General features: G+C 52.7%; 2 protein-coding genes across 4 annotated transcripts in view; one reads left to right on the forward strand and one right to left on the reverse strand.

Annotated features, from left to right (window-relative positions):
• The window catches only part of FBXL15 (F-box and leucine rich repeat protein 15), a gene marked incomplete at its 3' end in the record, with an annotated part of 30,994 nt that extends 27,194 nt beyond the window's left edge, over positions 1-3,800 (reverse strand). Inside the window, exons 1-4 of one of the 2 annotated variants that reach the window (XM_084633236.1) lie at positions 3,705-3,800; positions 2,384-2,543; positions 602-1,104; positions 11-200 (exon numbers count right to left, since the gene is read on the reverse strand). In XM_084633236.1, the coding sequence (XP_084489362.1) occupies positions 11-200; positions 602-1,104; positions 2,384-2,543; positions 3,705-3,739 (888 nt within the window). In that variant the 5' untranslated portion in view covers positions 3,740-3,800. Of the gene's footprint in view, positions 1-10; positions 201-601; positions 1,105-2,383; positions 2,544-3,704 lie in introns of those variants that run through there. The other variant, XM_084633237.1, reaches the window with a different exon arrangement.
• A 13,352-nt stretch (positions 3,801-17,152) lies between these two features.
• PSD (pleckstrin and Sec7 domain containing) overlaps positions 17,153-26,012 on the forward strand; it is a 107,185-nt gene continuing 98,325 nt past the window's right edge. For both annotated transcript variants that reach the window (XM_084633571.1, XM_084633572.1), the window contains exon 1: positions 17,153-17,258. The gene's annotated coding sequence lies outside the window, so the exon portion shown is untranslated. The remainder of the gene's footprint in view (positions 17,259-26,012) is intronic.

Below are 26,012 nucleotides of genomic sequence, written 5' to 3' on the forward strand. Positions count from 1 at the left end.
TCCCCCTCCTCTAGATCTGAAGGTTAATGAAGGGGGCAAATCCAACCCCATCCTGCAGGAGAACGAGGGCCCTCTGCAGCGGCAGCTCCACATCCAGCTCCACCCCACGGCCACGGAGGATGCTCAGGCTGGACTCGGCCACCTTATGACAGTGTTTCACCTTCAGCGAGCGCAGCTTGGTGCAGTACTCGGCCAGGACCCTGCCAAGAGAGAGCGCAGGCTGGAGGCAACAGCTGCTGCTCCCAGCACCCTCCTGCACTGTTACTGGAAGGTGACACACCGTACCCATGGGAGGAGGGCCTTGCCTGGGCATAGAGCACACGCAGGAGATGGTAATCTGGTGATCAGCTCAATCCTGATCCCTCTCCATGGCATTCCAGAGAGTTTACTGTAGCCAAGCCCCCATCCGTTACATCTAGTATCTACGCTGTCCTCCAGTGCCTGCCAGCAGCCTCCCCAGCAGCCCAGAGCTGCCACTGCACCCAGCACCACAGAAGCGAGCAAGGAAGAGACCCAGCCTCCCTTCTTTCTCTCTGATCTCCCCCCGCCCCCCCCCACGGAGGGCCCCCATCCTGCATGCACAGTTAAACAAACTTGGTACCTAATGGACTCATTCTTGACCCGCAGACACCCGGTGAGGTCCAGGTGCTCCAGCTCAGGGCAGCACTTGGCAATCTCCTCCACCGCCGTGTCACCCACGTTGGCATTGACAGCCAGAGAGAGGGACTTCAGCCTGCTGCACTTCTGCACCAGGTAGCAGATGGCTTCGTCCTTCAGCTGGCGACAGGCCGTCAGGTCCACGGACTCCAGTCCCTTGCAGTGGTCAGCCAGGCTGCGCAGAGAGAGGCTGTCCACCCACTCGCAGTGAGCCAGGGAGAGACTGCGCACATGGGGGCAGCTCAGTGAGATGGCCACCAGGGCATGCCGGCTCAGCTGCAGGCAGCTGCTCAGCTGGATCTGCTGCAGGTGGTGGTTCTGGCCAATCACAGGAAGCAGCTCCTTGTCAGTCAGCCAATCAGAGCAGTTCTGGAGCGCCAGCTGTTGCAGAACTTCGTTGTCTTTCAGAAGGTTACAGAAAGCAGTTTTGGGGAGGTGAGGACCAACCTGCATTGGGAGAACAGAGAACAAGACCTCCAGTGTATCAACACTGCTCTGGCTCTTAGATTCTCTCCCTCACTAGTCTCTTCCTTGCACCAGAGACATCAAAGAGCGAAGAGCCAGAGGAGACTTGGTAGGTCACCAAATCCACCCCCTCACCAGGGCTGCAGCACTTCCTGCAGCTTCTTCTCCACTTCAGTGGCCCAAGGGATGGGGCTCCCACAGCTTCCCTTGGAGACCATTCCACAGTACGAGAATTCTTGCCATCAAGAAGTTATTCCAGCTGTTCAATCCAAGGTTACCTCCTCTGAATGCCATTGAATTGCTTCTGTTTCTAAATCCCTGCCTCTCTACATTCTCCAGCTGTAAATACTTGCAGACAGGCCTGCCCCTCTTAGTCAGTGCTAGGGCAAGTAATGCCCATTTTGCTCTTTTTTTAAATTTTTCCAGCCAGTCACTCCTTCCATCTAATCTCTCCTAAGCTATGCAAGTCCTCATGTGAACACACGTCTTTTGAACAACTGCGGCTCAAGTGAATTTAGCCGCAGTTGGTAACAAACTGAATTTAACTAAATCCACTTGAACCACTGCTATTCCGTAATAAATGTATTCACTCAGACTTGCACTAAAATAACTTCCCAGGTTCGATTTGTAACTGGTTTAACATACACCTCTTACTATTTCTGTGCTGATTTGTGTGTAGACCAGCTCTTCACTGAGGCCCAACTTACAGTCTCCTGTGTTTCCTACTCATCAGGAAGAGCCATCCCTGCAGCCCCCCCATACCACCTTCCCAGTAGGGCTGGGAGAATGCTTGACTTGGTGAGTTCCAGCCCCTAAGGCTGGACATACCTGCGCACATCATATTCCCATCCCCCCGCCTCAAGGAGCCAGACCCATCTAGACACATCATATTCCACACACACACAGCTGTATGCATCATTCCCACCTGCCTCCAAACCTGGGCAAAACAGAGAGTCTGTCCCATTCCCAGCCTAGTGCCTCTCTGCTCCCCCCTGCTGGTGCTTGGATAGGGCCATGGGAAGGGCTTCTGGTTTCATCATTCCTGTCAGCCTAATGGCCTATTATTAACAAATCTGTGTGCTGCTGAGACTTGAATCATTCCTGTCGGCCCCTGAAAGCATGGGGGCCGGGGATGTTAACCAGAGCAAATATTCTGACTGTGATTTGCCTTCCTCCCTGCTACCTAGCCTGACTTTCCCATTGTAGGTTCTTTCCACACGTAACAGCTCTCCCCAGCGCCAAGTGCAGAACTCTCCCATACCTGGCTAGAGTCAAAGCAGCGCATGTTGGCCAGGTACAGCTGGATGAGAGTCTGGAATGGCTTGCTGACCCTCTGCAGGCTCAGGAGCTGTCGCAGAGGCAGATGGCAGAGGATGTGTGGCACCAGGATGTCCTCCCAGGGCAAGTCCAGGAGGTGGCCCCTGAAGGAAAAGCAAAGGCAAGTAAACCCTGGAGCCAGTTAGACCCTGTTTCTCATAAAAGCCCAAACTGCTTCACAACAGTGACTGGGCAGCAGCCAACCAGCATGTCCAGAAAACAAGCTGCCAGAAGGAGAAACTAGTTGCTAGAGGGCTGCTTTTAGCAGACTCCCAGCTCGGGGCTGGATTTGCTCTCTTGTGAAGCTTCCCCAAGGATCTCAGACGTGCTCCCACTCCAGTCAAGCCCTCCATCCTTCAGGCTGTCAAAAAGGCCTCCCGATTCCCAGCTGCTGGACAGGCAATCTCTCAACAGTGAGGACAGTAAGTTGCAGCGTGAGGCCAACTGCATCCAGCCAGTCTGTTTAGCTCCTATTCTGTCGCACACCCGATCCTTCCAATGGGTCTAACAAGCAGGGGAGGCAGCCAGTGTTACATGTAAATGGCGGGGGAGGGGCTGTCATGCAGGCCCCGGCACTACTGCGGCAGAACAGAGCCCAGCACCCTCTGATGAGGCACGGAGGGCCCAAGAAACACATTGTACAGCAGAAACAGCCTCCCGGGGGCGGGGGCGACACATTTTCTGCTTCAAGTTCTGTCCATTTTTCTAAAGGGATGTTAAAATGTGGAGCGGTAACTAGATTTCCATGCTTTAAAAGGCAGGGCGAGAGCAACTGCCTCAGCATGGCTGTCAGGCGGCTACCCTTGCGAGGGCCTCTCTACAACCCAATTCCAGCAGCGGCGAAGGTAGCTGGGGCGTCCCTTCCACCCAGAGCCGGACAACGCGCACTCCCGAGTCCGGCCGCGCCAGCAGCGCCTACCCCGCTGCCCCTCTCATCGCTGAGCCTTCGACCCAGGGAAAGCCACAGGGAGCGCGTCACCTGCAGAGGAAACCGAGCTGGCTGGGCGCCTGCCGTGGCGGGGGTGGGTGATGGAGCAGGGCGCCGCCCGCGGCTGGGGCACCCGCAGCACCTGTAAGGCAAGACCCACTGCCCGCCGCGCCGCGCCGCGGCGAGGGGGGCCCGGGCCAGGGCAGGCGGGCGGGCTCCCGCGCAGAGAGCGAGCCGGCAGCACTGCGCGGGCTCCCATGCAAGGGCGAAAGCGCCACGGCAGGGGCCGCTCTGGCCCGAGACACCTGCTGTCTGCCGGGGACGCTGCCGCCGGTACCTGGGGCAGGGCCGAGTCTCCCCTGGCGGCTCCATGGGGCTCTGGTCCCGTCTTCGCCAGCCGGCCGGCTCGCTTACCCCGCCCCCAGCGATGACGTGTCAGTGGCGCCGGGCGCCTGCTAAGCGTGTCATGCACGGGCAGGCCGCTCAGCGGGGCGGAAATGCGGGTGCCCCCTCCCACAGACCAACTCAATCGAGCGCTACAGCGTCGACCGTCCGTCCCTGTAGCGTGTTCTGTCCGGCTGGACCCGCCGACCCGGAGAAAACGATCCGGTCTAGGGCGGGCGCGGGTCCAGCCCCGGGGGCAGCGGGGACTGAATCCGCCCCTTTTCCAAGGCCTGCCTGTCTGGAGGCGGATCACCCGGGGCTGAGCCCGGTCCACAGGGCTTGGGGGCAGACTGTTTGTGCCTCGGCCCGTGGGGCTAGTGCAGCCTGCCTAGCAAAGTGGGGTCCAGGCGTTGGAGGGAAGACCACGAGAGAGATCACGTGCTGCAGGGAGCCCTGGGGGGCGCTCTCCCCGCCGAGCAGCCTGGCTGGGCAGCAGCGGAGGTGGACCCTCTCCAGGGGTGGCCATACTGGGGGTCATGGGAGCAGCTGGGGGTTCCTGTTGTATTATGAGATATTTTTTATTACTGAACATTTATACTCAGCAGCACCCAGAGGCCAACCAGCATGAGCCCCAGTGCTGGGTGCTGTACAAATGTTATCCTGTCCGCACTCTGGGTTGGGCCCTAGCAGGGAGTATCAGACGTGGAACCTCTGGATCTTAAAGCATGAGTCTCCACTGTGTGGTGCTAAAAGCCCAGCTCTGTTCGCCAAGGCAGTAGCAGACTCATCACCTGTCTGTGGCTGTCACCGCGAGAGGTAAAGAGAGCACCATGTTGGGTGGGTGTGGGCAACAGAAACACATTGTGAGAGGCAGTCCCTACTCCTGTAGAGCTTCTTGTCTAAGCTGGGGGATTACCCCTCACTGGCTTGCTCAGATCCCCCATGGGGTCACTTGGTTGCCTGCTACCCTAACAAACCCCAGTTGTACACAGCTCCTGGCACGGACACTCCTCCCTGGAGGCAGCCACACTTTCAAGTTGGTTGTGGAGTCCCATACACACAGTCTGTGAGATGCCTCTGGACCCTGCAGGATGGCAGGCCTGTAAGAGGCAATTACTGTTAGTTAGTCAAAAAGAAAAGGAGTACTTGTGGCACCTTAGAGACTAACCAATTTATCTGAGCATAAGCTTTCATGAGCTACAGCTCACTTCATCGGATGCATACTGTGGAAAATACAGAAGATGTTCTTATACATACAAACCATGAAAAAATGGGTGTTTACCACTACAAAAGGTTTTCTCTCCCCCCACCACACTCTCCTGCTGCTAATAGCTTATCTAAAGTGATCACTCTCCTTACAATGTGTATGATAATCAAGGTGGGCCAGTTCCAGCACAAATCCAGGGTTTAACAAGAACGTCTGAGGAAGGGGGGGAGGGTAGGAAAAAACAAGGGAAAATAGGTTACCTTGCATAATGAGTTAGCCACTCCCAGTCTCTATTCAAGCCTAAATTAATTGTATCCAATTTGCAAATGAATTCCAATTCAACAGTCTCTTGCTGGAGTCTGGGTTTGAAGTTTTTCTGTTGTAATATCGCAACTTTCATGTCTGTAATCACGTGACCAGAGAAACTGAAGTGTTCTCCAACTGGTTTATGAATGTTATAACTCTTGACATCTGATTTGTGTCCATTTATTCTTTTACGTAGAGACTGTCTAGTTTGCCCAATGTACATGGCAGAGGGGCATTGCTGGCACATGATGGCATATATCACATTGGTAGATGTGCAGGTGAATGAGCCTCTGATAGTGTGGCTAATGTTATTAGGCCCTGTGATGGTGTCCCCTGAATAGATATGTGGGCACAGTTGGCAACGGGCTTTGTTGCAAGGATAGATTCCTGGGTTAGTGGTTCTGTTGTGTGGTATGTGGTTGCAGGTGAGTATTCGCTTCAGGTTGGGGGGCTGTCTGTAGGCAAGGACTGGCCTGTCTCCCAAGATTTGTGAGAGTGTTGGGTCATCCTTCAGGATAGGTTGTAAATCCTTAATAATGCATTGGAGGGGTTTTAGTTGGGGGCTGAAGGTGACGGCTAGTGGCGTTCTGTGATTTTCTTTGTTAGGCCTGTCCTGTAATAGGTGACTTCTGGGAACTCTTCTGGGTCTATCAATCTGTTTCTTCACTTCCGCAGGTGGGTATTGTAGTTGTCAGAATGCTTGATAGAAATCTTGTAGGTGTTTGTCTCTGTCTGAGGGGTTGGAGCAAATGCGGTTGTATCGCAGAGCTTGGCTGTAGACAATGGATCGTGTGGTGTGGTCAGGGTGAAAGCTGGAGGCATGTAGGTAGGCATAGCGGTCAGTAGGTTTCCGGTATAGGGTGGTGTTTATGTGACCATCGTTTATTAGCTCTGTAGTGTCCAGGAAGTGGATCTCTTGTGTGGACTGGACCAGGCTGAGGTTGATGGTGGGATGGAAATTGTTGAAATCATGGTGGAATTCCTCAAGGGCTTCTTTTCCATGGGTCCAGATGATGAAGATGTCATCAATATAGCGCAAAAGTAGAGTAGGGGCGTTAGGGGACAAGAGCTGAGGAAGCGTTGTTCTAAGTCAGCCATAAAAATGTTGGCATACTGTGGGGCCATGCAGGTACCCATAGCAGTGCCGCTGATTTGAAGGTATACATTGTCCCCAAATGTAAAATAGTTATTGGTAAGGACAAAGTCACAAAGTTCAGCCACCAGGTTAGCCGTGACATTATCGGGGATAGTGTTCTTGACAGCTTGTAGCTATTGCCAACAGGAGAGTGGGTTTGTGCGGGGGGTGGGGAGAAAACCTGGATTCGTGCTGGAAATGGCCCACCTTGATTATCATACACATTCTAAGGAGAGTGATCACTTTAGATAAGCTATTACCAGCAGGAGAGTGTGGTGGGGGGAGAGAAAACCTTTTGTAGTGGTAAACACCCATTTTTTCATGGTTTGTGTATGTATAAGAACATCTTCTGTATTTTCCACAGTATGCATCCGATGAAGTGAGCTGTAGCTCACGAAAGCTTATGCTCAAATAAATTGGTTAGTCTCTAAAGTGCCACAAGTACTCCTTTTCTTTTTGCGAATACAGACTAACACGGCTGTTACTCTGAAACCTGTTAGTTAGTCATAGCTTATAGCCAACGTGACAGGTGGCTCAGGAGGAGGAGTCAGAAACACCTGAGTACTGGGACACTGATTCACCCTGGGACCCTGGCCAAGTCCTCTGACTACCCTGTGTCTCAGTTTCCCAGTCTTTAATATGGGGGTGATAAGCCCAGTTTCCCCATTTGTTGCTCACAGTGACTCCAAGCCAGGGAAAGAGGAGAAACACCTGGGGCAACAGGGCAAGAGGAAGATAGGAGAAAATTTAGGGCCAGAATTGTGCAGGGGGCAAATGAAGGGAGCAGGACAAAACAATCCTAGGAGTGGGGCCAGGGAGAGAAGTCAAGTGTTTTACTACAGAGTGGGGGGGGAGATCAGTGTTTCTTGGAGCTCTGTGTCCAATTTACTGATGCTGTTAATTACAAAGAAACCCAGAACTAAAACCTCACCCAGAGAAACAGAGGTGGCGGGGGAGGAAACAGGAGTGTATCCCAGCCACAGACAGAAATGAAACTGGAGCCACAAGGTCAGTGCCAGCTCTGGGGCAGTGAGGGGACAGGGAGCTTGTCTCCCTTGAGTTGGGAGGGTATTGTGGACAAAATGGGGAATGGAGGACTCTCCACTCACGATGGATGTGTTCACTTCTATTTCCTGGCAGGTGGCTGAGCTGCCCAGGCCTGGCCTAGCCCCAGTGCTCAGCCCAGAGCCAGGTAGATCTCTGGGCCTGGAGCAGGGAGCTGGGCAGTGGGGTTTGCCAGCCAGTTAGTAGCAACTGAGTGCAAGGACTGGGGACCTTATGGGGTGTAAGGATCCCCTGAGGCAGTGGTGCTGTGTTAATCTGGGCCAACAGGGCCTGAGATGAATCAATTTGAATTTAATTGTGTGGGTGGATTTGTACATGTGGGCCACCCACCACGGCTGCGGGGAACCAGGGTCGGAGCACTGGGGCTTCTCCCGCCCAGCCTGGCGCTTCTTTTGGAGAGCAGGGGGAGGGGCGGCTTCCCCTGCTGCCCCCAGCTTCTGCCAAGGATAGGGAGCACTGGGGGCTTCCACCGCTGCGCCCGCCCTGCCCATCTGGCGCTGCTGCCTGGGAGCAGGATTGAGATGCCAGGGCTTTCCCTGCCCCACCCACCCAGTGGCTGGGGCCGCGGGGCCCCTCAGTTGGCCAAGGCCCCTGGGCACAGGCCCTGTAGGCCCAGTGGCTAATCCGTCACTGCCTGGGGTGGGGGAGGGAATGTTGGAGCAGGTCAGACATTGATGCAGCATGTGGCTATTTTGATCTGAGACTCGGTACCAGGGAATAAATAGGATTCCCCATTTGGCAGATGAGGGATTAAGGCACCTTCTGGCGAGTCAATAGACTCAGGCGGGGTCACTGAGCAGGCGGCGCTGACTGAGAATGTGTTGGCACAGCTCTCTCCAGAGACATGCACTAGCCTTAGAGCAGGTGCCCTGCTCGCACTGTCTCCCTCCTCCAGCCAGGACGGGTGTTATACCAATAAAATAAAACCCAGCAGGAACTTATTAAAGGGGATAAGACAAAGTGTCACATTTATTGTGAATACAGAAAGAATTGTAGTAGGCAGTCAGTTATAGCTATAACATTTCATTCAGGTTCACATTCATTCACACGTTCGTTCATACACACACACAGGTTCTGCAGCTGCTGTATAGTTACCAGTCCTGAATGTAGCTTGAGTTTGTGGCTTGGGTTCGTAGCTTGTGGCGGCTAACTGGCCAGGAAAGCCAGGCACAAGGAAGAGCTGGGTCTCTGTCGGGCATGCACCGATGCCCTTCCATGTTGGCAGCAGAATGTTACTCTCCAAAGTCTTCTATCTCACCCATCCTTTTTGTAGGCTTTAGTTTGAATCTATAGAGTCTATAGGTCTTGCTGTGTCACGCTGCCTCTGGGTTCGGTGTGGTCGATCACCTGTCAATTGCAGACATGACTTTCAGCCTAGGACCTGGCTTTGATGTTTCTTCAATTTTACTTTTGTTCTTTTCTCTTGAGGGTGGATTCCTCTTACTTTGTCAGGGCTGTTGTCTGCGTCTTCAGCCGTTGGGTGTTTACACTTTATTTCGTCAGGACAGGCTGGGGCTGGAGGTTGATTCCATCATCCAGACATACCTCATTCACACATCTAAACTAAACTAATAAGATTACAGCAGGGTTTTGCAAAAATGAAGGTTGCAGCAAGCTTTTACAAAATGAATTGAGCATTTTAAAATGGAGTTTGAGTTACAATATGGACAAGTAGAAAAGGAGGACTTGTGGCACCTTAGAGACTAACCAATTTATTTGAGCATGCTCAAATAAATTGGTTAGTCTCTAAGGTGCCACAAGTACTCCTTTTCTTTTTGCGAATACAGACTAACACGGCTGCTACTCTGAAACCTGTCAATATGGACAAGTATAAGGAATGGCAAACAGTGAACAGAAGTTACAATACAGACAAGTATAATGAATGACAAACAGTGAGCAGAAGTTACAATGTTGAAACAGTGTAAGTTTCAGCGATTTAAGCACCAATTGGATTGAAAGTGAAACTCAGTTAGCCAGTTGTTGGGGTAACTGGTTTATGAATGAATGTTGTTTCATTCATAAAACTTTGCTTATGAAGTTATAGTAATAAAGTGAAAAATTAAAAACAATTCCATTGATGAGTTCTACACGGGCACCACCTTTGCACACTTGGAGGTGTCTCCTGAAATAGCCATGGGGTGAGTCCCATCAGGTGCCAAACAGGGTGGAGGAGATTGTTCCAGCCCATGCTAGCCAGACCACAAGGCTGCCGTGAGCTCAGCCCAGCTCTCACAGTGAGCTCTCAAAGAGAGTCTCCCCGGGCATGGCCTGAGAAGGGGCCCTGAGGTTCCCAGACTGAATCCCCTGCTGTGCTTGATAGAATATCCAGTGAGGAATCAGCCTCCCGCTTGCTCAGCTCAGCAGCCTTGGGGTGTCTCCCCCTAAGAGCATCTCATACCCGAGTTGCTGGCTCTTTGGAACCTCTCAGGTCCATCATAGTGTGTCCTGGCAACCTCCTCTTTTACCCTTATTCTGCCCTGGGCTGCTAAGATCCCCTGGAATTCAAATGCAGATTCACCGCTGGAGGCAGGGTGTTCTCAGTGGAGTACTTGTATAACCCTCAGAGCAGTGTCTATGATGGGTCCCCCTTTGTGCCTGGTCCAAGGAGGATGTGATGCTGATAGAGCACCAGCTAGGGAGCTGTAGCAGCTCATGCTCTTTACTCTGGAGGTCCCTGCTTCAATCCCCGTTCCTGTGGGCCTGAGGGTTTCTTCATCCTTGGCACAAACTAAAGGCCTATCTATTCAGCTGAGTTTTTCCTGGGGGTGGGTTTGAAGGGGAAGGGTCTCCATCATTTGTGGGCGGATCTAATCTCTATCTAATCACACATCTAAAGAGCACCTCTTCGTCATGGGGCCTGCGGCTGCTAAGAGGGTGATCTGGAACAGTCAATATGATTCACCACGGGCAAGTCATACCTGACCAACCTGATTGCCTTCTATGATGAGATAACTGATTCTGTGGATATGTGGAAAGTGGTGAATGTGATATACCTCGACTTTAGCAAAGCTTTTGATACTGTCTCCCACAGTATTCTTGCCGGCAAGTTAAAGAAGTATGGATTGGATGAATGGACTATAACATGGATAGAAAGCTGGCTAGATCGTCGGGCTCAATGGGTAGTGATCAATGGCTCGATGTCTGCTTTGCAGCCAGTATCAAGCAGAGTGCCCCAGGAGTCAGTCCTGGGACCAGTTTTATTCAACATTAATTATCTGGATGATGGGATGGACTGCACCCTCAGCAAGTTTGCAGATGACGCTAAGTTGGGGGGAGAGGTAGATACGCTGGAGGGTAGGGATAGGGTCCAGAATGACCGAGAGAAATTGAAGGATTGGGCCAAAAGAAATCTGATGAGGTTCAACAAGGACAAGTGCAGAGTCCTGCACTTAGGAAGGAAGAATCCCATGCACTGCTACAGGCTGGGGACTGACTGGCTAAGCGGCAGTTCTGCAGAAAAGAGCCTGGGGATTACAGTGGACGAGAAGATGGATATGAGTCAGCAGTGTGCCCTTGTTGCCAAGAAGACTAGCAGCATACTGGGCTGCATTAGTAGGAGCATTGGCAGCGGATTGAGGGAGGTGATTATGCCCCTCTATTCGGCACTGGTGAGGCCACATCTGGAGTATTGCATCCAGTTTTGGGCCCCCACTACAGAAAGGATGTAGACAAATTGGAGAGAGTCCAGCAGAGGGCAACGAAAATGATTAGGAGGCTGGGGCACATGACTTATGAAGAGAGGCTGAGGGAACTGGGCTGATTTAGTCTGCAGAAGAGAAGAATGAAGGGGGATTTGATAGCAGCCTTCAGCTACCTGAAGGGGGGTTCCAAAGAGGATGGCTCTAGACTGTTCTCAATGGTGGCAGATGACAGAACAAGGAGCAATGGTCTCAAGTTGCAGTGGGGGAGGTCTAGGTTGGATATTAGGAAAAATCATTTCACTAGGTGGGTGGTGAAGCACTGGAATAGGTTACCTAGGGAGGTGGTGGAATCTCCATCCTTAGAGGTTTTTAAGGCCTGGCTTGACAAAGCCCTGGCTGTGATTATTTAGTTGGGATTGGTCCTGCTTTGAGCAGGGGGTTGGACTAGATGACCTCCTGAGGTCTCTTCCAACCCTAATCTTCTATGATTCTATGATCTGGTGGCAGTATGGATTTTAACAGTCATCTGTCTGAGGCCTTGTGTTGTTCATGCCCCTAGAAAGGTGGGGGCCCTGGATGGGCTGATGTTTGGGCGTGCTAAGCACCTTCCCCTCCCGGAGAAGTCAGTGGCAGCTAGAGGGGCTGAGCACCATTTATTAAGTCAGGCCAAGAAACAATCACAATATGCACTATGGGTCTGATTTCCCACTGAGCTCAGCCTCCAGCAGCTCCAGTTAGGTACCTAAATCATGTGGCCAGACTCCCGAAGGCCTTGGCTTCCAGCAACCTCTGTTGTTCTCAATGGGTGCTGCTGGGCACAGAGCACCTGCAATCTGGGCCCTGCATCCAGGTGCCTAAATGAAAGCTGAACTATTTGGAAAACCAGGTGCTAACATATCACAGGGTGAGAGAAGCACCTGCTCTAGGAGTGAAATGGGGAATGGCTGCTGCCTCATGCAAAGCCAGTATATGCCCAGAATGCTTCACTGTGACGTATTAACCCTTCAGATAATTTCTCTGGGCTGTTAAACAGGCACTGTCAGCATCAAACTCTCCAGGTGGACACCCAGAATCAGCTGTCACGTTTGGGGGAAATGGTCCTGTTGTCATTTTCCGTGGTTGTTTCCTAGATGTGAAGGTCGGACAGAACCATTGTGATCATCTCATCTGACCTCCCGTATAACACAGGCCAGAGAATTCCATGCTGTTTGTGTGGCTCCGTCACAGCAACAAGCGGGAGAAGCACATTTAATGGTGTGAGGAAACATGGCTGTAAAACTTCACACATGGGCCAGGAGACTCAGGGGTATGACCTGGAACTGCTGTTCATTCCTGCTTTGAAACAACCTGGATTTCCAGCAGGCAGCAAACTGCATTGCACAGAGATTGCAATTGGGTTCCCTCGACACTAGTGACCCAAATGAGTGTGGCTTTTTTGCCTGTCCCAGGACCTACCAGCCTCTCCCAGTAATGTAATTACAGACTCTGACTTCAAGAGAGCACTTTTCACCTCCTAACCTCTGTGACAGCTGTCTCATAACTGGAGAGCTTCTAGCCTCTTGGGCTGGGTGCCGTTTTCCTTTCAAGCCTGCAGTTCCCGGCCTAGTGGAGGAAGTTATCATAGTTTTCCCTCCCATAGCATCTTGGGCCCAGCTCACAAACATTAGGGAAATAAGCCTCCCAACACCCCTGCATGGCAGGCCAGGGGTGCTACAGACGAAGAAACTCAACAGAGCCAGGTTGTGATATACTGACATTTGTGTGAATGGGAGGTCACTCCGTTGTGGTCAGTGAACTACATCAGTGTAGAACTAGTGGGAGAGTGGAGCAAGGCTCAGGGGGGTTAAGGCTCCCATTTTCAAAAGTGCCTCTTGAATCTGGGGGCCAAACTTGGTCCAGATTTTCAGCTGTGCTGAGCACCCGCAGCTCCCATTGACTTTGGTAGAAGTGTTAGATGATGTCGCATCTTTAAGGTGAGATGGGCCTGTACGGGGGAGATCTTGGTAGATTGGTAAATTGCCTGGACCACAACCAGTCATTGGAATGTCGATGCTTATTGCCAAAAACAGCCAAGTCAGTAGCCTTTAGTGGGCCTGTGCAGCAGCCTTAGCATAGCTCACCCAGGAGAGGAGGGGGCTTGAGCAGCCATAAGAAAGGAGCCTTGCCCTGCGTCCTTCCTGATAAGATCTCTGTTGGAATTGCTGAGGAATGTGTTTTTAGAAAACAGGAAACTTATTTGCCCTCTGGGATGTGTTTGTCAGGACCCTCAAGCATGTGGACGTTGCAAAAACACATCTGTCTAATTAACAGTCTGAGGAAACCTCTTGCTTAACCTTTAAAATTGCTTGCTTAACAAGTTTTTTTGACTGACATGTTATTGTCTTACTAACAATAAATAAGAGGGGAGAAATTTGGGCTAGTTGGATCACTTTGTGGACATATCTGAGGGTCCCCAACGGAAGACGGGCCATTGGACTGTTGCTGTACCACTCAAAAAATGATCTAGACTTCGGTAACTATGTGAGGGTTGGGGTGTTTTTACTAACCTGTTGTGGACCGTAAGTACTTGAGACTAAATGAAGTGTGGCTTTAAGTAAGAGCATGGTTTGTGTCAACCATCTGTTGGTCGGACAGCCGTGTCCCCATTGATTTATTTCCTGCTGCCCTCTCGCTCAGGTAACAGGCCTAACCCCACTTGTGACCCAGTGACTCAAGGGGTAATGTCACATGTGGCATGACAGGTGGGTCATGTGACTAAATTATCTCTTGGGGAAGAATTAGGAGCAGAGGTGTGTGGAAGAGCCAGGGAGGTCAGACTCCAAGCAAGAAGCCCCGGGAGTCACTGTTGGATAGAGAACAGGAAGAGAGAGACTCCATTTGTTTTGGACTTGGATAACCCAGAAAGTGTGACGTAGCTAGAAGGCCAAATCCTTGTAGAAGGGAGGAATTATTGCAAAGAACCCAGAAAGAACTGAGAGAAGGTGCCTGCAGAGCTACTTCATGCCACAAGGGGGCACTCTAGAGGTGGTGATCAGGTAACAGGTGCTCAGCACCTCTGCAAATTAAGCCTTAGTTATCTCATGTTGGCACCCAAAATCAGAGGCCACTTTTTCAAGTGTGGGCACCCATGACTAGCCCAAGGCTTAGCTCAGGTGCCCAGGCCCAGAATTTGCCTTCCGGGCTGTATTTCCCCTCCCTTTCAGAGGAAGGATCAAGCATTTATGAGTGTGAAACAAGAACAAGTTTTGCTCCTTGATGAAAATACAGAGTCTGTGAAATTCCTTGGGGTGATGGTTCCGAGGAGGCAGGTAAAGGCCTAGAATTCAGACTAACCACTAGAAATGCCAGCCCCACCAGGGGAAATGAAAAGTGATCTCTTCTATGTAACCCTGACCAGAGATCCCTTCAACCAAGTACTGCTGTCAGCATTGATAAAGTGCAATGCTAGAGGGAGAGAAATGTGCAGCTGGTATCTGAATTGCTGCCCTGTCCTTTTCATTGCCCCACTCCATGTCCAGCTTTGGGACAATTAGAGGGGAGAAGACATTGGCAGGACCTATGCGGGGAGGAGAATTAGCAGGGCTGTGTTTTGTGATAGTATATTTCAAAATGTAAAGAGGATACATATGTCAAGTGATTTAGGAGAAAAATTTCAATGTTGTTAAAAACACAGAACATGTGAGCGAATGTATAGCTAACCCCCGTTATGCTGAAATGAATCAAGATTTTAAAAACATGGAAATTAAAACCATTTACCTTTCAACGTTCCCCCTGCTCTTTAGACTGTAAGTTTTTGGAGCAGAGCTAGATTCTGCTCTCAGCCAATTCCCTTGCTGAGGAGTGATTCTGGATTTACACTGGTGGAACTGAGCTCAGAAACTAGTCCCTGTCTTTATATGTGCCTAACACATTCTTGGTGCTGTACAAATAATTAATAATGTTAGAAACCTAAACAGGCTAGCACTGGGCTAGTGCATGAAAACCTGGGAGAGAAACTGGCTAAAGATTAAACGAAACTGACCAATCTGAGCCAAGTTGAGTGAAATGCAAAAAATAAACAGAACGTAAAAGGCAAATTCGATGTTCTGTTGCACTTCTTTTGTTTTTAAACATTGCAGGTGGGTTAAGCAGCTTTTCAAGCTTGTATGACTGCAAGGAAGTACCCCACAATGGTACCTCAAAATCAGACCTGCTCTAAGGGGCTGCAACTCCAACCAACATGAATACAGTCATGTCCATTTACACCAGCGCTGTATTTGGATCCAGGTGAATAGCAGTGAAAAAAGGGAAGCATGAGGGGAAAGAAGCGTGGACCTCATGAACGGAGGTAGGAAAGGGGCAATGACATACAGCCAGAAAATTGTTTGCTTTACACTGAATTTCTCTTCCAATTGGTCCCCATGGTCTCTGGCATTAAGGGCTGGATCCTGCAAGGTGCCTAATGCCATGGCTCTGATCCAGCAAAGCACTGGAGCATGTGCTGAATGGGCCCCCTCACATCCTTAGAGGTAAGCATGTGCTTCAGTGGATGGAGGGCCAAGCACGCAGCAGCATGCGGGATCAAGCCCTAAAGGGCCCACAGTCCAGACCACCAGGCTGCTGCTTGATTTCTGGGTGAAGGAAGGCGCCTTCCCTGCCCCCTCCCTCCCCCTCCCCGGGAAACGCAGAGGAATTTCAGGGGGAAGGCTCCCCCTAGCGTCCATGGAGGTTTTGCCACTCAGGATAGGTTGGGAGGAACCAATGGGATGAGAAGATCAGATGCTGCTACATCCCCGGTGATCAGTAAAGCCCCTTTGCCCTCTCTGGCTGGCTTCTGCCTGCATCTCTGCAGCTGGTCTCCAGGTGCAGGATTTCAAGATGGGAGCTAATGCCTGGTTTGCTGTGTGACTGCTGGGGCGGGGGGTGTCTGGGCTGCACTGCTTGGGGGTGGGGGAGCACGGCAGAGCTGTGCTGGGGGAGGGCACGGAAGGGCTGTGCTTGGAGGGTCACTGCAGGGCTGTGCTGGGGGGACAGATCAGGACAGGGCTGTGCTGGCTGGGGGCATGGCAGGGCACAGTTTGGGGTGGGGGGAGGGAAGCCGGCAGGGCTGTGCTGTAGTGCCATGGGGATTGGCCCACACTGCTCCTGATGGCAGGCTCCTGCCATAGATGAAGGACCCCCCCACCCCCAGCACGCTGGCCAGGGACCAGCCTCAGCTCTGTGTACACGGTGTTTGGCCCAGGACCACGGGGTGTCCAGCCTGTGTGAAAGGACCCGGAACCACCCCGTGTACAATCACCGCCCCCTCACACCCACACACAGTTACCACCACCCTTCCCACCACCACACCCATCCACAGTCACCACCACCCCTCAGACTCACACCCACACAATCACCACCGCCCCTCACACCCACCCACAGTCACCTCCCCTCAGACTGACCCCCCACACACACAATCACCACCGCCCCTCACACCCACCCACAGTCACCCCCCTCAGACTGACCCCCACCGCCACACAATCACCACCGCCCCTCACACCCACTCACAGTCACCCCCCTCAGACTGACCCCCACCCCCACACAATCACCACCAACCCTCACACCCACCCAGTCACCCCCTCAGACTGACCCCCACCCCCACACAATCACCACCACCCCTCACACCCACCCACAGTCAGCACGCCCCCAGACTGACCCCCACCCCCACACAATCACCACCAACCCTCACACCCACCCAGTCACCCCCTCAGACTGACCCCCACCCCCACACAATCCCCACCAACCCTCACACCCACCCAGAGTCACCCCCCCTCCGACTCACCCCCACCCCCACACAATCACCACCACCCCTCACACCCACCCACAGTCACCACCCCCCCGACTCTCCCCACCCCCACACAATCACCACCACCCCTCACACCCACCCAGTCACCCCCTCAGACTCACCCTCACACAATCATCACTCACACCCACACACACAATCACCACCACCCCTCACACAGACTCGTACGCAGCTGACCCCACCTCCCCCCGGCTCCTATCTCACCCCTCCCCAGCCGGGGGAGCAGCCGGAGGGGCGGGCGGTTCGCATGCGCGCTGGGCTGCCCGCTTCGGAGCTGTCCCTTCAGCACCACGCCGAGCCGGGACCCCCGCCCGGCCGGGGCGGCGAAGCCGGTAAGTGGTGGGGGGGAGCACCGCGCCCTGCTCCCACCTAGATCCCGCCCTCCCCATGCACACCCCGATCCTGCGCCGAAACACCCTGCCCCTCAGCCCACACCCCCAGCCACCCCCTCTGCCTTTCATCCAGCCTCTCTGTCCCGCACCCACACACCATCCGGCCCTCTGCCTCCACCCGCATCCCCTCCTCCCAGCCCCCATCCATGCATCTCCCACCCAGACCCCCACCCACCCTGCCCCCCACTTCCAACCAGCCCCTCTGTTCCCCATTCTGCCCCCACCCTCACAGATTTCCTCCCCTCCCCAGCCTGCCCCCTCCCCAGCCCCACACGTCCCCCACCCAGACACCCCTGCCTGCCATAGCAGCCCCCAGCCCCCTGTTACCCACCCGCCCCTCTTCAGCACCCTCACACTGTCCCACCTCTCCAGTCCCCAGCCCTCCCTCCCTGTCTTCAGCTCCCCCACGCTGGCCTGGCTCTCCCTCGGTCGCCTCAACCTGACCCCATCATCCCCACTCCATAGTGACACCTCCCCCCACCCTCTCCCTCCACAACTTCTGTCTGTCCCTTGCCCCCACATCCTACCCTGCTCCCTTCCTCCCCACTGCCTCTCTGTCCCCTCTCAGCCAGCAGTTATCAGATCGAAGGGAGCAGGGAGCCCCAGCTTCTGGTGTGCAGGCAGGTGGGTGTCCACCCAGGGGTGGGTGCCCATCAGGTGCATCCCCTTATGTGTGGGGCTGTGGTTGGGTGGAGAAGAGGGACTAGGGCATGAATGTATCAGAAAGGAGATGCCAAGGCAGCCACACATGGTGCACCCAATGTGGGGCTTCTGCTCCCAACCTTCTGCCCCCACCCACACACCCCCTGAGAGTGCCAGGGGGGCCAGGCCATTCTGGCTTGGACAGGTTGGAGGGAGCAGGATCTGCTCCTTTTCCTCTCTGCCGCCTCAGGTGCGGTATGGCTCCAGACCTTCCTGGGGTAAAAAGGAGGCAGCTGGGGGACTCCCAGCTCAGACAGTCCCTCTCCCATCAAGCACCCCATAAACTCCAGTGTCTCCTGCTATTCCCACTTCTGATTGCTTCACATGCCCCTGATGAGATGGGGAGGGAAGCTACAGGATGCGGGGGGAGAAGAGGAGTGGGGAACATTTGATTGATTACACCCATTGTCAAGGTCCAAGCACTTCCCAGGTAAATCCAGGCTACAGGATGTCTAGTTCCCTAACACACTTCCTGGGTCCCTGCCCCTCTCCCTTCCCTGCTGGAGGCAGCTCTGCAGGGTTTTGCTTTTTCCTTTCCATAGTGCCTCGCTTTCCTCCCCCCATGGGTGGTCTCCCCCAGGGAGGTTCCCCCGAGAAGCAGCCCATGCAGCTCCCCAAAAAGTTCTGGGACTCTCAGTTCACCCAACTCCTCTGGACCCCCCTCCCCCCAAGCTGCAAATCTTTTGTCTCTGGCTCTCACACCCACCAGCCCCCCGTTTGCCCCTCAAGCTGCTCCCCACCTCCCCCACTGTGCCCTCCCTCCAGCCCATCCTGTTCACAGTCTGCCCCTGCCCCATATTGCCTTTGCCCACTTGACCCCCATCTTTCCTCTAGCCCTCTCTGTGCCCTTGACTTCCATCTCCCCCCTACTGCTCATCTCCCCCTGCTACCAACCCCCATCTTCCCATCCAGCCCCCTCAGCCCCTTACCCTTCTCCACTCTGTCACGCCCCTTGCCCTTTTACCATCTCCCGCCTTTCCCCAGCCCATCACCCTCCCTAGGCTCCTTCTGTCAGCCCTCCTCCCCACCCACTCCCCTCACATGGATGGTCCCCCTCCTGTCTGCACTCGGAAGGCGTGTGGGAGGATGTTTCCTCCATTGCTGTGCCATTGAGTCGGGGAGAGAAGAAGGGATGTGTTCTCTTATTAGTGCAGTTACCATAACAACTCTGTGCAGGGCTTCTTTAAAAATAGAAGTGATTGTTTCTCCTCACTTTCCCCCTGCTTTTCAGGGCTGCCATGCTGGGTGGGTCTGGCTGCCTCTGATGAATTTCATACAGTGTTAGTAACAATTCAGAGGGCTGGTAAGGCAAAGCAGCCCCTTCCCCAGCATTGCCAAGGGCCGTGTCTGGAGCCATGTAATAGGCTGATGGGAAGACATCCAAGGATTAGTGGCTGGGCTGTTCCGGGTGCGGGGGGGAATGGGTGAGGGAACAGTAACAGGGCCATGGGAGATGAGTTTGGTAGGTCTCAATGGACAGAAGTGATGGAACTAATTGTCTCTCTGTGTAGGGGGTCTAGGCAGAGAGACCAAGGAATGAGCGGGGCATATTTGGTGCCCGTGCTATGGATAAGCACAGGGCATGCCCATGCTGTAGATAAGGAGAGTGTTTCCATCTCTAGGGCTGTCAATCCAGTGATAAATTTGCTCCTGAAGGCTGCCCAGCGCTCTTGGATCAGCCAGAAGGTCCCTGATCTTTCCTCGAGCGTACCACCTCTGTCCAAGCACCAGCCCCATGTAGTCTGTTACTATGTACTGTGGCATTTCCATCCAGAAACAAAGTGCTGGCCCCCGACTGCATTTCAGTCAATTTCTCCGCTCCTGGCTCGAGTCAGATCTCTTTGAACTCCATGCTGCTCTCTACAAATAATGCAATGCTGATGATTGCTGTTAGTAGTGGCGGCTGGACCAAGTGTCCCCTGATAAAAGAACCACGTAGGTAGACTCGTGAGCAAGTGTCCTCCAGAACCTGGGCCCAAAGTACCGCTCCTCAGCTGCTTTCCTGAGGGTGGAGCCCAGCTACTGCTTCTGAGCATCCTTCCTGCTCTTAATAATATGCTATTTCTGTCAGGATTTTTGAGAGCTGGTTTGACAGACCTGGGAACTGAATTCCACTCATTACTCACAGCCTGGGCAATGGTGGGAGCTTCCCCCATTCTGTCCCCTGCCAAGGGGGAGTGGGCAGTTTGATCATCATGGTTGGCTGGTTGCATGCCAATATGGGGGGGCAAGTTGAGGGGTATGTTTTTAAGGCAGAAGTACGTGATGTCACAGGGTGACTGGCCCTTTAAGAAGTTAGCCCCATCTATGCTTCACTCGGCTCTCCTCCCAAGGTGGGGAAGACACCTGACAGACCGGTCATGTCAAAATCAGGTCAGGCATGGAGATGTAGGAGAAGCCAAACAGAAAGGGGGCAGATAGTTTGGAAGAAGTTTGTCTGCTGACCCAGACCTGCACAGGGCCAGCTTAGAGAAGCTGACTGAGGTCTGCAGCCAGCCGGTGTTATCCGTGCAGCCCCCAAGGAGGAAGGCTTTGGGAATCCTGAATCAAGGGGGGGTCAATGGGTGCACTGGAGGGGCTAAGGACCAATGGGATGTACCATAAGAGATGTAATAAATGAGACCCCTTGGAGGAAAAAATCTCAGTTCACAGTACTCTGGCCTGGGAGTGGCATTATACAAGAGCCAGGCAGGGGAGTAGAGATCAGCGCACCTGCAGGGTGATGCTGCGCCACAAGAGGGCATCCTGAGGGGCAGTTGCCTGTCAGTGACACCTGTCTACCTCTCTAAGGTACTTGTCTGGCCCCCATCACCAGGGTATCCAATCGTCATTGTCACAACACCCCGTGAGGTGGGGAAGTGCTCTCATCCCATTGTACAGACTGGGAACCGAAGCGCAGAAGTCCAGCAAGTCAAAGGTATTTAGGCTCCTAGATTTTTGAAAGTCTGAAACCTATTTAGGGACTTTTGAAAATTCCATGAGGCACCTGTGAAATTCTGGCCAAGATCCAACAATTACTGGGAGTCAGGCCCCTAAACACCTCTGAGGAGCTGGATCAGAGTGGTTTGCCTAAGAGACACTATGCAGGTGAGGTGAGATCTTTTAATGGGCCAACTTCTGTTGGGGAGAGAGACATGCTTTGTCTAAGGTCACACAGGACACATATGACAGAGGTGGTCCTCCAGTGACATCAGGGCTGCCCTTACGCTGTGCAGGGTTGGTCAGGCCTAAACAAAGGAACTGCAGCCAGCTCCCTACATTGCTTGTGCCTCCTCCCTGTCCATCCACACCATACTCAGCCAGTTGGAGAGCCAAGGCCTCAGCAGCTCAGTTTCCCCCTAGGTGTAATAACCCTTCTCTATTTTACAAAGGTGGGGGTGTTATGAGGCCGAATGTATTGTATGTAAAACGCTTTGGATCCTGCAGGCAGGGTGCCTGGCAAAGAGTGGCTGGTTCCTTTAAGTGAAGCAAGTCCAGCTTCCCTGATGACTTGTCTGATGGGCCCAGGCTGGGCTAATGAGGGTGCAACAGCTGCTTTAGAAGCTAGCTAGGCAGCTGCAAAATGCAAAATGGAGGAAGGTCAGAAGAATAGCCCAGGGAGGGGCTGAGGGGAAATCTCTGTGGAAAGCTGAGTCTTGAGAGGAGGTCAGAAAGAGGACAGCGGAAAGAAGACACAGAGGAGGACAGAGATTCAAATAGCAAAAAGACTCTGTCATGAGATGGGAGGATATTCGTGTTGGCTGACTGTTGGGGGTGGGGGAATGAGCAGTGTACCCATGAAAATGTGCTGGGAGAACCTGGTGCTGAGGAGAAGGGGTTGACAAAGCTCTGCTTTAAAGACTATGGGTGAAATGTTCAATAATAAACCAGCAATGGGGTTGCTTAATGCCAGAAGGGATCCGTGCGACAATTGACGAGGGGCCATGGTCGTGACTGCGTCCGTAGGTCTATGTTCAGCTAACAGCAGACGTGTGGACAGCCCCCAGTGACAGTGCCATAGTAGCAAAAAGCAGCCCATTCGCCAGGGGCAGAGCCTATGGCCAGTCTCCTGCGTAACAGGTGTGTGTGTATATGTGGGCTGAGAGGGTTTATTTCAGTGCCATTGGTTTGCTTGATGTCTCTACTCACTAACCAGAGGTTCTTCTTCATGCTGTTAAATGTGAGAGTGGTGGCTAAGTGCTACTAACCTTCAGGATTTTGCACCTATAACCGAGTCCTGGCTGGAGCACGCTTCAGGGTTGCTGTTGACACAGTTGTCTCTGTCTGGGCATGAGGGTCAGGAGGAGAGGAAAGATTGGGGAGGTGGGCAGGCTGTGTTGTTTGCATCTGGCCTTAATTGCAGGTCTCCCAAAAACTACATCTGACAGAGTGTCTTCACTCTGGATTAGCTTTAAAGCACTCTGGGGCATTGTTTGCATTTAATCCACCTTGGACAGTTCACCCCCTGTGCAACTTGGTGACTAGAAAACTAGAAAGAATAACAGCATGTGGGCCCTGATCTGGAACATGAAGAGCATCTTCAATTCCCAGGGAATCTCTTTCCTGTTGTGTTGCCATAGTGGGTAGCCAGAAATTCTCCCCTAAGGGAAGAGATCTCCGCTGTGCCGAAAGCTGCCCCCAGCCTTGCTCAATGGAACAAAATTTCCGTTTGTTCAAGGAGGCGGTCATAAGAACAACCATTTTGGGTCAGACCAAAGGCCCATCTAACCCAATATCCTGTCTACTGACAGTGGCCAATGCCAGGTGCCCCAGGGGGAATGAACAGAACAGGTAATCATCAAGTGATCCACCCGCTGTCGGTCACCCTTTCTGGGACGAGAATTGTGACTATCTTGTGAATTTTACAGGCAGGCAAATTTCCATGTAGACCCCAATCCTAAAAGCTGGTCTGCAAAGACCCCTGTGTCTTTGCAGAGACTTAGCAGCAGCCCTGCTAGGGAGACACAGTTCTGCATTCAGTGAGTGATGCAGGTCCCCCTCTGTGCCGATCTACAGGATGGGTGTTGCTATAGCCACCACTTACAGAGGCTTGGCTCTTTAGCTCAAACTGTAGTGATTCATGCAGCTCTGGAGGTCCCCGGCTCAATCCCCAGAGTGTCCGCCAAGAGTGGGGTTGACATATAAGCATGGAATAACTCACTTAAAATGATAAGTTATATCATTTGGGGTTTACCTGATGGTAAAAGGCATATATTTTAGGGTCCCTTCAGACTGTTAGAGCAGGTGACCTGGCACCAAGACTCCTGGCTTGTATTCCCAGCTGTGCTCCTATTTGACCTTGGTGAGTCATTTAACCCCGCTGTGCCTCAGTTTCCCCATCTCAGCCCAGAGGACAAACTCTTAGTAGAAGAGATTTATTTAATTCATGGAGCCAGCTCTGCCTACCGTGAGCCCTGTGCAACCCCACCCCACCGACCATTGTTCTCAGTTACGCATGGCAGGCAGGGGCCTCTCTGATGTCACAGGAATCTTTTACCTGCCTCTCATCACACTGGCAGACAGTGTCCTGCACACAGACACCTAGATGCAAGGTGGATCCTGGTACCCAGCCAGAGTAAAACCCTTGTTTTAAATATGGAAGTAGATCACCCACATAGGAGCTGGACATGACCTCTTGGCTCCAGCCTAGCAGCCAGGGCGTGATCACTCCTACAGCTTCTTCTCCAGTTCTCATCATATTTTCAATGCCCCCAAAGGACGGGGGTTCTGTCATTTCCTTTGGGAGAGGATTCTGCTGCCTAATACATCTCCATGTCAGGGTGTTTTTCCCTGATATTCAGCCTAGATTTGCTTCCACTCAGTTTCATCCCTGTAATCATAATTACACCTCCCCAAACCATCCCGGGAACTCTTGGTGTTTTTGCACCCATCAGTTACTTGCATTCTCTTCTCCCATCCCGCCAGGCTGCGGGGGTCCACCATGTTCTCACTGTTCTCCATAAGACAGTCCCGCCTGCCATGCATTAACTGCTGCTGCTCTTCCCTGGACTTTCTCCTGGTAGCTGATACCTTTCAGGTGTATCATTGACCCGTAAGCCCCACCTGCTTATTTCTTGCCTGCCTGCCTCCTGGACTCTGTTCATTACCACCTGCTGTATTATTATTATTTGCATTACAACCGCAAGCGAGACCAGGGCCCCATAGTGTTACGTGCAGCACAAACACACAGTAGAGACAGCCTTTGCTCCAAAGAGCTTGCAGTCTAACTAGACAAGACCAACAAACAGTGGGAGGAGAAAATGAGCATCAGGGATCTGAAGTGGCCCAAGGTCACACAGCAGCTCGATGGCAGGGCTGGGACTAGCTCCCAAGTCTTCTGACTCCCACTTCAGTGTGCTACCCCTAGACCATATTGCGTTAGTGCTTTTCCCCGGTCCGTGGGTGCAGAATCATTAGTAACTGGGTACGGTTCTCTTCATGGCCAAGGGACGGAGATTGACCAGACCTCAAAATAACCTGTGGGAGTCTGAAATGAAAGGTCAGGCGTGAATCCAGCCGACATATCAACATCTGAAAATAACATACTGGCCTTGTGCAAAGCAAAGTGTAATGAAACCAGCTGAAGATTTCCCAGAGCCAGTAGAAGGAAACAGTGGATTCAAATGGAGAAGGGATGGCCCTGGATTAGCCAACTCAGCATGTCATTCCACCCACCCCCTTTCCTCCTCCCCTTGCTCATTCTCAGCAGAAATTCATACAGGTTGTTGGAAGCAAACAGGACCTTTCAAAAGTTACACTACACGAGCTAGTCCCAGAATACTCTTTCCCCTTTGCAAATTTGTGGAGGCAGTGATGTCTAGTTGTTCCAGCAGGAGTCAGGGGGTCAGGACTCCTGGGTTCTATTCCTGGCTATGGGAATGTAATCTAAAAGTTCAGACAGGAGGCTGGGAGTCAGGACTCCTGGGTTCTATCCAGGACTCTGCCCCTGACCTGCTGTGTGACTTTGGGTGAGTCAATTACCCCACCACCACCCAGCTTCTTCACACATCAGAAAAGCAGAGGTAACAATGCTTACCTTGCAGGGGACCTAATTAAGCCTGGATGCTGCTCCCAGTGATGCCTGCTGCAAATGTCAACAGGAGCACAGCCCTTAACGTTCACAGTTGTCTTTGTGCAGCCAACGAAAGGTGCCGTATGAGAGCCAAGTCCCGGCCTGGTTATTGCACCAGAGACGCTCCACAAGCAGTGTGCTGCCCAGGCAGCAGGGGGCGGTTTCCAATGCCCATTTTTGCATCAGCGAGCAGGTTTGCACCTGCTTTCAGAAGAGGAGGTCGCTCCCTGTGCTCAGGCAGCAGCAGCTTTCCCTGGGAAGGAAAAGGACACGTAGCTGAGTGGGAGGACGTGCTGAATGGAGGAGAGATGAAGACCGTAAAAGCACCTTCTCCACACTCGGCAGTCAGGGACGTTAATACATTTTAGCCTGATCCTGCCGGTGGAGTTAGTTTTAGGGCCAGCTCCCCAAGGTATTTAGGAACCTAACTCCCCTTGAAATCAATAGACGCTAGGCACCTAAATACCTGTGACGATCGGCGCTGTAGTGCCTCATTCCTGGGCCCGGCACATGGCCACGCTCCCACTGTTTGAGCTGTCTCATCACTCCCAAGGCCCAGCTCTCAGGATGTAGCCATTGGCTTGGAAGCTTTGGGGCATTAACAACCATCTGTGCCAAACTCCAAACACTGAGCCACCCTGCGGGATGCACCCAGCATTCTCCCTGCTCCCATCACAGCCCTTCTGGGGCTCGGTTACAGAGCAGGCTGGGCCCTCCCAAAGAGAAGGAAGCAACTGGAAACTTCTCCCTTAATCCCATTGCTCTTGTTACAATGCAGGTGAGAGGGGGCAGGCTGGCAGCCCTACAGGCTGAAGACCTTTCTGTATAGATGTACCAGATACAGGCTGGGCAAGGGCAAGGAAGCTCCCTACACCAGCCTCCCTTGGACTCTGCCAGCAGGGACCAGCTCTGTGTGTGAGCATTTGGTAGTTCCATCTGCA

Source organism: Lepidochelys olivacea, assembly GCF_965140295.1.
Source record: "Lepidochelys olivacea isolate rLepOli2 genome assembly, chromosome: 7".
Lineage (NCBI taxonomy): Eukaryota > Metazoa > Chordata > Testudines > Cheloniidae > Lepidochelys > Lepidochelys olivacea.